The following is a 10,957-nucleotide window of genomic DNA, read 5'->3' as shown; positions in this document are numbered from 1 at the left end:
TTTAAATACAAAAAGTGGGCACTGACTTCTGTTTTTTTAAACACACACACAGGTCTAACAACCAAACTGTGCAGGGGAAATGAACTCCTGATCTGTCTTCCACAGCCTCCATTCTGTGGCTGAAGATGCAGCCAGCCTCCCTCCTCTCATACATAGGGATTCATAGTGGCCGCATTACACTACAGGTGTAATGCATTTTGTCTTTCACATTGCGTGCATGTCCCTCCCCAACAGCTCCATTCTTTAAAAAAAATAAAAATAAAAAAGGCAGTCGTTAATGGTCAGGGGCACATCCCTCCCACTGGCATCAGTTCCTACCCACAAGGGGAAAGTGACATCTTCTAGTTAGGAGCAATTTGGTGAAAGGAGTGGGGTGGCCAGAGCAGGAATAACCGTCTGCGTGGCTGCACTCTGGTATCAGAGTGAAGACAGAAGTAAGGATAGTGTGGACCGCACAGTTGCAAGTTGAGTCTTTCCATGAGACAATGTGAGGAGAATTCTCCCCACCAGGTTTAGATAGATCAATGTGCCAAAGTTAAAAAAAAAAAAAATCCAAATAATCAGCAGTTCAAACACTTGAATTTCAAACTTATCCCACCGAGACAGCTCAAACATCTAGATCTTTCCAGGAAGTGAGGGTAGAGCCCCTGGCATTCCTCCTGAGAGCCCTCTGTTAGGCCCTAGAAGTATCTGCCGCTGCTGCAGTTGCTGCTGTTGCTCCATTTACAACTTCTCGGTCTCAAAGACAACCGGAAGAACCAGGATCATAAAGGAAGTGGTCCCAATCCACAAGGCTGCCCTGGAAAACCTGTACATTTTTTGAGCCACCAAGAGGGAAAGATCAAAAGTGGCTCCGGCCGCGGACCGGACCCTCTCCGGAAACATCTCCGTCAGGCCCCATAGTCTCTCCGACAGGGTCTCATCTAGCTCCTCATCGTCGTCCTCCTCCAGCTCCTCCTCAGGCTTCTCCGCGTCGCCTTTCGGGAGCAATTCGTCCGGGGACTGGGGTTCCCTGGCACCGGCAGCAGCGACGGCGGCAGCCATGACTGTAGGAATAATAGATTTTCTAATGGTGAGCCATCCTTACAATCCTGGTATGTTATTTTTTCAGTATATTGCTGGATGCAATTTGCTGTGTATTTAATTTTGGATTTTCATGTATGCACGTAAGTTAGATTGGCGTATGGTTTTCTTTTGCTGTCCTTGTCTAGTTTTGGTATCAGGTTGTGCTAGGAGTCAGCCAGATTAACTAATTTTTATACGACCTGGAATAGACATAACGTGTGTGAATGACACATTCCTTAGGTTTTGAAGAACTCATCTTTAAAGCCTTCTGGGTGTGGGGCCATCTTAATGGATAGTTTTGTTTTTAATATAGCTTCCATGGTTATTGATACATAGAATTTATTTTGCTTCTTGAAAAAAATAGTTTTTTCTAGAAAAGTATTGGCCAGGCGCGGTGGCTCACACCTGTAATGCCAGCACTTTGGGAGGCCGAGGCAGGCGGATCACCAGGTCAGGAGGTGGAGACCATCCTGGCTAACACGGTGAAACCCCGTCTCTACTAAAAATACGAAAACGAAAACTTAGCCGGGCGTGGTGGCGGGCGCCGGTAGTCCCAGCTACTCAGGAGACTGAGGCAGGAGAATGGCGTGAACCCGGGAGGCGGAGCTTGCAGTGAGCTGAGATTGCGCCGCTGCACTCCAGCCTGGGGGACAGAGCGAGACTCAGTCTCAAAAAAAAAAAAAAAAAAATTTCAGCTACATTTTCTAACATTTAAAGAAAATCTCATATTGTCAACCATTCTTATATATTCTTACATATATATTCTTATATATTGTATTGGAGTCTTTTTCTTGACCATATTTATCAAACCAGCTTTTGGTTTTATAGACAAAATCTGTCTTAAAAGTAATTTATCTTTCAATAATGTATGCCTTCATTAATTTATTTCTTTGGGTTTATTTTGTTTATTTTTATAGAATCTTGAGTTGAAAGCTTAACTTTCCTTTAAAATGTTTAATACGAAATATTACCAGAATGTACAGTTACAGAAAATAATATAATGAACACTTGTATACCGACCATCTAGCTTTATCCCATTTTAACATTTTCTCGTATTTGCTTCAGATTTTAACATTTATTTAGAGCTCCTTGTGAAACGGTCTGCAATCTCATTCTCCCTCTCTTCCTCTCTGAAATTAACTACTACTTGAATTTGATATGTCATTGCCATGAAATCTTTTATATATGCTCCATATATATGTAGCGATGTTAAGTAACATACAGTACTGTTTTATGCTTTTTAAGCCTAATATAAATGATATTCATGTCACTTGCTTTTGTCCCCTATAATTATGTATGTAAAATTTATCCTGGTTAATTCCTGTAGTTCTAGTTTTTTAACTGCTGAATAGTATTCCATTGTATAACTGTACCACCATTTATCCATTTTCCAGTTGCTAACAATTTAATTCCTGATTTCTGTCATTATAATATAAGTTAATTCTTTCACACAGCTTCTTAGATATATGGTAAGAATTTCTTTAGGATAATGTCTAGAAATGGAATTGCAAGGTAGAAGGGTTTGCACAGTTCAACTTTGATATTGCCAGATTGTTCTCCAGTGATTGTACCAGCTTACCCTCTACCAGCAATGCAGGAGAGCTGCTGTTGCTCCACTCCATGCCAACACAGGTTATTTTTTTGCCCCAGTTTTTTCTTTTTCTTTTTTTTTTTTTTTTTTTTTTTTTGCTGTTACAAACTGCTGACAATAAATTTTCTTGTACGTGTTTCCTGGTATAGGTGTGCAAGAGTTTCTCTGACTACAAAGCTAATGCAGTTATTAACACTATTTTGTTTTCGGTATGTTTTTTAAAAGCATGTATGTGTCCCCCTCATTTGAGATTTCCCTCTCTTATTAGTAACACTTAACTTATTCATAGATATATCTCACTCATTTTTTCTAGGTATCATGCTTCCTGTTCTCTTTACTGCCTTTGGTTTGACAGTCTCTTTTTCCAGTTTTTTTCCCGCTTTAGTGGTTTGAAAGTTATATTTGATTTTTATTCTATGAATAGTAGTTACTCTTCTAACTCATTTAAAGGTATATCTTTATATATGTATGTGTGTGTTTAGAATTCATCAGTATCCATATGAGGCAGTCTGTGTAGCAGTTAAGAGTGGAGCCTGTGAGGCCAGACTGCCTGGATTCAGATCCTAGCACTACCACTTACTGGCTGAGCAACCTAGAGCTTATTACATAAACTCTCTCTGCCTCAGTTGTTTCATCTGTAAAGTGGGGATAAAATAGCATATACCTCATGAGGTTATTGTAAGGTTAATGTGTTAATATATGTAACATTCTTAGGACAGTGCCTAGTACTTGGATCTCTTTACCAGATTTTTCATCTATGGAACGGGCAGAAGGCTTGCCTATCAAGAGTTGTTATAAAAATTCAATGCATTATTGTATTCATTCAGCTTAAGACACTGTTTGAGCACCTGGTATGTACTTTTGAATTAGACATGGTTCTCGGCTTCAGAGGCAACAGACATGAAATGCAATTTCAATATGATTTAACCTTAATACTCTTCCCATGTTCTCTCTTGTCCCCCTTCTAATCTATGCTCCACATTAAGAGACAAAATATTAATCAGATCATGCATCCTTTGCCCATAACATGTTAACTTTCATTATACTTTACATAAACCATAAACTTCTCACCATGGCCTGAGCACTTAGGTTCTATAAACCCTGTGCCTCCCTCTCTAGCCTCATCAACTATCATTCTCCTGATTTCTACCAAATTCCCACCACACTATCCTCTTCTCAGTTCATTGAACCAACACTCTTCATGCCCTCTGCCCAGATTACTGATCCACCCTGACAGCTCTTTCCACAGTTGACTCATCTTTCAGATCTCAGCTTGATTAGGTCAGGCAGTTAGTTACAAACAACAGAATCCACTCTGGTTGAGAAAGAACAGGACTTTAACAATATCATGTAGCTCACAGAATCTCCAGGAGAGCCAGAGGCCAAATGTGGAAACAATGGTACCCAAACACACTAGAGGATCTAGTGAGAATCTGTTGCTGCTGCCACCATTGACACCAAAACTGCAACTTCCACAAACATTGGCGGTCCCCACTGGTAGCCAGAGTTAGGCATGTTTCCTTCTTCATCTTTCTCATTTTTTTTTTTTTTTTTTTTTTTTTTTCGGAGACGTAGTCTCACTCTGTCACCCAGGCTGGAGTACAGTGGCATGATCTTGGCTCACTGCAACCTCTGCCTCCCAGGTTCAAGTAATTCTCTCGTCTCAGCCTCCCAAGTAGCTGGGACTACAGGCGCCCTCCACCACGCCCAGCTAATTTTTGTATTTTTAGTAGAGACGGGCTTTCACCATGTTGGCCAGGCTGGTCTCGAACTCCTGACTTGGTGATCGCCCGCCTCAGCCTCCCAAAGTGCTGGGATTACAGGCATGAGCCACCATGCCTGGCCTATCTTGCTCACTTTTAAGTTGAAATTTTGCATTGGCTATGCCTGCTTGGTGGGGCATAGGTCACATTGCTGTGCCACAAAGGGGGTCAAGGAGGCAAGCTTTCTCATAGGAAATTCCTCAGACTTTATAAGGGTGTTGAAAAGTGCTGGGTATTCAGAAAACATGTCACATGAACATGAGATATTGTGTTACCTCAGAATTAAGGCCTTCTCTGACAACCCCAGTACATTTTCCCCACAGCAGGCCCCATCAGTCTTTTCCTGTACTCTGTGATTTTCTTCAAGGCACTTGTCACAACTTGTATTGTTATATACTTAATTTGTTCAAATGTCATAAATTCTGGGGCATAGAGTCTATGCATGGAGTTTCAAATATGTGTATTTCAAACAGCCAAAAATAATTTTAAAACGTATTTTAGTCTTCAGCATGGGTCTCTTGAAAGACTGAAGAATCAAAAAGGCTCCAAGTCACAGTTCCCAGCAGTTCCCATAGTTTCTATTTGTTTTTTGTTTTTTTTCTTATTTCCATGGCTGCTTTGGCAGTGTTTCCATAGTTTCAAATTCCGTCCTCTCTCTTCTTTAATTCTCCCCAATCCTTATGTGGATCTGTTTAGCTATTCTCCATAAATCTTTCCCTTAGAGCTCACCTTTCAAATGTTTTTCTGCCTGTTCTCTTATTTTGCATCACAAACATCCAAAACAGTTCTGAGAGGTACACTTCCTTAGGGCACTGGGGAGAGAAGTTGAGAGGCAGAGTCTTTGCCAGCCCAGAGGCTGGGAACATTTACACTCTGATCATTTTTCTGTACCACTTGTGATTGACCTACAGATTAGAAGTTTGAGGAGGACACGGACAATATCTGTTCTATTTGTAACTCACACAATCTGATAAATATGTAGTCAACATTTGTTTTCTGGAAAAGGAAAAGTCGAGCAATTGAGTGATGGGCAAGGAAGTATACAGCACAGAGCAAGGACTTTTGATATAATGAAGGTGAAACCGCCTTTGCAGAAAATTATGACAGCCAATTATGACAGTGAGAGAGATCTAACCTAGCCAACTCCATCTCACTTCTAACCCCCAAGCTGTTCTTGTGCATTCCTGAGTGTAGGCAGAACTAACTCTGGGAGGATCTTACAGTTTTACTTTGAAACAAAGATGACAACAGTCCTATCCCAAAACAAACCCCCTTCCTGCCTGGGGACCAGACTTTCTAGGACTAACAAATTAGCCACAGGATTAGAAATTATGGTTTAGGAGTCATGCAGCTAGAGGCCACAAGATTCTAAGCCTCCCGAATTGCTCCTAGGGATAGCATCACTATTATAAAACCTAGGATTGGTGCTCAAGGTATTTTCAGACCCCGCACTGGATGGATCAGCTGCTCCCACCCAGATTGATGGTCTCGTGGCTTCCACTCCGGAACTGACTCAGCATAAGAGGACAGCTTTGACTCCCCATTTCCCGGGGGACCAGTCGGCACTCCCCACTAACTGCCCCTATCCCCATGAGATTATCCTTAAAAACCCCAGTCTCCGAATTTTCAGGGAGACTGATTTGAGCAATAATAAAACTGCGGTCTCCTGTACAACCAGCTGTGTGAATTAAACTCTTTCTCTGTTACAATTCCTTTGTCTTGATAAATCAGCTCTATCTGGGCAGTGGGCAAAATGAACTCGATGGGCAGTTACTAAGGGTGAAGTGTGGGAGTAGGGTTACAGATTAAAGGATAGTTTAGGAAGGCATCCCAGAGGAGGTGAGGCCAAAGCAGAATCTTAAAGGGCAAGAATTATCCAGGCAAAGAAGGTAAGGATAGAGAAGAGTATGCCAAGCCAGGCATGGTGGCTCATGCCTGTAATCACAACTCTTTGGGAGGCTGAGGTGGGCGGATCACTGGAGTCCAGAAGTTGGAGACCAGCCTGGGAGCAGGGTGAAACCCCATCTCTACAGAAAATACAAAAAAATTAGCCGGGCCTGGTGTTGCGTGCTTGTAGTCCCGTCTACTTGGGAGGCAGAGGTGGGAGGATCACCTGAACCCAGGGAGGTCAAGGCTGCAGTGAGCTGTAATTGCGCCACTGGACTACAGCCTGGGTGACAGAGTAAGACCCTGTCTCAAAAAAAGAGTATTCCAGATAGACATATAGTACAAGCTCAGACAAATATCAGATAGCTTGGGTTGGTGTTGCTAAATGCAAGGTAGAAATGTTAGGAGGTGAGGCTGGAAGGGTAGAAGTGGGCATGGAGGGCCTTGTATGGCACTCCATGGAGGCTGGGCTTTTTCCTATGGGCTATGAAGCCACAGTGTGGATGGGGTGGGAGTCATTCTCAGATTTTCATTTGAGATGGATCATCAGGTGACACTGTGGAGATTGTCACAGTGTCAATCTCCAAAGAGGCACAACTAAAAATAGGAAGAACAGTTGTGATTTAAAAAATAATGTAGGCCTGAAACAAGACAGTAGTACTGAGGAAGGGTAAGTAATGGGAATACCTCTAAAGAAATTATTTGGAGGTCAAATTCGCAGTGCAGTGTGGGTTACTGGATAGGGAAGATGAGGGAGGAATCTAGAACAGTGTCCAAACTTTTGGCTTGGACAATGATGTCACTTAGATAGAAAAAATGGAGGAGTAATAGGTTGGCAGTGGTGGGGAGGGTGGGAAGATTTCCAGTTCTGTATGGTGAAGTGGTCCTTAAAGTCCCTATGGGACTCCTGAATTTAGATGTTCAGCAGGTACTCGGATCAGCTTATGGCAAAGGCCAGGGTCAGAGATACAGACTTGAGGAGAGAGCAGTATGGGGGTGACAGTGAGTTCACAAGGGCTGTGGGAATGCTCTGGGAGTGGCTGCTGTTCCCAAGCTGGCATTTGGCCCTGTTGACATTCTTTTCTCTTCCCACCTTCCTTGGTGTTTTTCTTACCTCTGGATCATTCCTTCTCCAAATGCTTTACAGGTTCTTCTTCCTCTTCCCATAGAATGTGTTATTCCTGTGTGATTTCACCACCTGGGACCCCTACTGTGCCTCCATCAAACCTTTATCTCCAGCTCAGAATTCTTACATAAGATTGAGACGTATCTCTCCAACTGCTTTCTAAGAGAAAAGAGTCAGTAGTGTGGACTGATTATCCAGGGACCACACAAAGGGTTTGTACCTCACTGTCCTATTGTATTCAGGACTGGCACTGTGAATTGATCCTGGCTGTGACTGTCTCTTGTTTTCTCTGAAAATACCAAATGTGGAAATCAGGGGTCAGATTTTAGACTTGTTAATAAGCATTATTAACACACACACCCCCACTGTAATCCTTCTGTAACTTTCTCAAGGATATTAACTTCCCCTTTATGCTTAGTGTATTGTTATCTTTTCATCAGGAACCAAAATTAACCCAAAATGGAAATAAAAATTTAAATCTTATTGATACAGAAGAAAAATTACTGTTCCGTTCATAAAAAAAGGAAAAATAGTTTACATAGATCCACCTTGTTTAAAAGCAAATTCACAACTCCTGTTTTGTGAAAAAGGGGTGCTTTTTATGCTAGAACTCCTCGTTCTGGGATCACTTAATCACTATTTCAATGATGAAGGAACTCTGAACTCCTAAGCAAACCATGCCATGACATACTTTTTATACATGCACAAAAGTTGGATAAAACACAAAACCAGCATTTTGACAAATTCACTTTAAAATGTTTTCCATATCAACTACTCAAAAGAAGTTACAGCAATACGATCTTCCACTGCTCAGGAAGAGAGAGTGAACTTGGATATGATGAAGAACATTAAAAACAAACACACAGAGCACCTGGGTCTGGCCTTGTGGGCTACAGAAATGCTTCCTGAATTTGTCCGAGGTGATGTGTTGAGCATCAACTGTTCCACAGTTCACCAGCAGCGACGCTTTAATTCTTTAGTATATTCCTGTTGTGAACATATTTCTTTGAATTTAATCATCTGGGATAATTGCTGCAGTGTGAGTCTTTAGCATTTGAAAATCCCACGGAAGAGATTAAGAAGGTTCCTCTTCCCAGAAGACACTCATATAAAGCATGCTTCTATAGGGTTAACTGCTCAGAAATTGTAAGGTACATGGTCATCACCACGTGAGCAGCTCTACAGGGGCCCATGGCCCATACTCATCTTTGTGTGCCCAGGGGAGCCAGCCTGCATATGAGCAGTAGGGAAGTGGCATAACAATGCAGGAGGGCTCAGGACAACTTGGCATTTTTGCTGTTGTTGTTAAACTTAGGCTTATCAAGTCATAAAGACTCATCTCAATTTGTATATACACCTTCAGACCCATACAGATAGATGCATAAGAACATGATCGTTTCTGTTCTTCACAAAGTACTCAGAATTCTGACAAGAAACATTACAAGCTTATATAAATGCCCATTTGCATAGCAGCTTACAAATTCAAACGTTGTCAGAGGCTTGGCATGGTGGGTCATGCCTATAATTTCAGCACTTTGGGAGGCCAAGGCGGGCAGATCGCTTGAGGTCAGGAGTTTGAGACCAGCTTGGCCAACATGGCAACACTCCGTCTCTACTAAAAATATAAACATTAGCCGGGTGTGGTGATGGGTGCCTGTAATCCCAGCTACTCAGGAGGCTGAGGCAGGAGAATCACTTGAACCCAGGAGGTGGAGGTTGCAGTGAGCTGAGATCACGTCACTGCACTCCATCCAGCCTGGGTGACAATGAGACTCTGTCTCAAAAAAAAAAAAAGTTATCAGAGAATAGTAGATACTGTTTTAGCCATCCGTTTTTGCTGAGAGTACTTCTGACACCCATAGGAAATTATAAAGGTTTTCTCCTCAAGTTGTAAATTCCTTTTATCCATTTATGACATTTTCTCTATTATATACTAAATTCTATCCATCCTCACATTGATTTACTACTGTTACCAAAATACATTCAAACTGTTTGTATACACACATATATAGGTGTATATGTATGTGTGTGTATATATATATTTATTTGGTTGAATCTTACAAAACTGCTAAGTTTTTACCATTTTTGACCTAAGAAAATAGTTTTTTTCATAGGGTTGAACCTAATGAAATCTGAACTTTAGCTGGCTAGCTATATCTTACATATTACTATGCAGTACTTTCTGCTTTACTTCATCAGGAGGAATGAAAATGCTTATCCCATTCACCAGTTCTTATGCAGCCTTGAAAAACTGTACCCGCAAACTGCTGGTGAATTTCATGAAAATACTTAGAGGTATAGTAATTTTCACACATTTAGCATTTAACTGAAAAAAAGGTCCAAACTGAGCATATTATCTTTGTAACTACATCACCCACTACTTAACTGGAACAGCCTACCTTATAAAGATGGCTTTTGCAGACTTAAGGCCAGGTCTAGAATCAATAGGCCAAACAATAAAATATCAAAACATTTTCAACTGGGAATTCTGCTACCTCTATGTCCTCCATAACATTCAATATTTAGAGTGCCTGAGACACTGCGCTAAGCACCAGTAAAAGAAAAACGCCCCGGAAACTTCAAGAAACTTACCATCTTTCAAGAAATATAAAAATATAAATAATAAGAGAATATTCTAAGAGTTTTAAGTTTCAAACTAGGACAGAGTAAAATGTAAAAAGACAGCACTTCAGAAGTTTTAAACTGACTTCAAACGTTAAGGAAAAAGGCAAATACAAATGTGCTTTGAGTCTAAATCCAGGTCAATATGATAATCAAATGTGCTCTCCTCCACGGTTCTGGCCCCAAAAAGTCCTCTTATCACCCCATAAATAGTGATTAGAGATCCTCCAGGTCAGTTAAGTCCACAGCCACTTTCAAGAACAGAGTGTCATCTTTAATGTAGGCGTTCTTGGCATTCTCCAAAACAGAATGAGCCACAAAGCGGGGACAGCCAGATGCAATGTTCATCTCCCCATCAGGTCTTTTAAAGCTGCTGCTATTGGGGTCAGGCTTGAAGGTCTCCATAATATTCTTTTTGCCACTCTGGTCCAGAAGCATCAGTGTCACCCTCTGCCTGAATGGCCACTGCAACAATGAGTCAAACTCTCCTCGCATGACCACAAAGTATAGGGACAGGTGTGTCCCCTTCCCAGACCCATCCCCATTCAGGTATGCTCTAGCACAGAGCCGGTAGCCACAGCGGCCAGTGTAGAAGGACTGGCTGAAGATGGACACTGTGTGCCCATCCACTGCCTCCCTCTTCTTCATCTTGTAATCTGTCACCTTCCAAATGAGCTTTCCATTATAGCAAGTACCCTCCAGTAGTTTAAATCGCTCTTCATTTTTATTCAGCTGTGCTTTATGAATATTAATGTGGGTATCATGTTTGTTAGTTTCCTCTTCTAAAACAGCTGCAAATAAGAAAAAAAAAAAAAAAAGATTCCATAGGCCTAAAAGTTATCTTTCAAATTTTCCCAAAGTGGAATTTTGTTACCTGAAAGAGAATCAACAAAATCCTGACAT

At 41.4% G+C, this 10,957-nt stretch overlaps 1 protein-coding gene and 1 pseudogene across 7 annotated transcripts in view; both read right to left on the bottom strand.

The window, feature by feature from the left end:
- Positions 1–522: 522 nt before the first annotated feature.
- On the bottom strand, positions 523–7,886 carry LOC111531091 (annotated as a pseudogene).
- A 123-nt stretch (positions 7,887–8,009) lies between these two features.
- The window catches only part of TRAF5 (TNF receptor associated factor 5), a 48,173-nt gene continuing 45,225 nt past the window's right edge, over positions 8,010–10,957 (bottom strand). For all 7 annotated transcript variants that reach the window (XM_023198301.2, XM_023198303.2, XM_023198305.2 and 4 more), the window contains exon 11: positions 8,010–10,845. In XM_023198301.2, the coding sequence (XP_023054069.1) occupies positions 10,271–10,845 (575 nt within the window). In that variant the 3' untranslated portion in view covers positions 8,010–10,270. The remainder of the gene's footprint in view (positions 10,846–10,957) is intronic.

The sequence above is a fragment of the Piliocolobus tephrosceles genome, chromosome 1, assembly GCF_002776525.5.
Source record: "Piliocolobus tephrosceles isolate RC106 chromosome 1, ASM277652v3, whole genome shotgun sequence".
Classification (NCBI taxonomy): Eukaryota; Metazoa; Chordata; class Mammalia; order Primates; family Cercopithecidae; genus Piliocolobus; species Piliocolobus tephrosceles.
The sequence above is the reverse complement of the archived record's forward strand: the minus strand, read 5'-3'. Positions and strand labels throughout refer to the sequence as shown.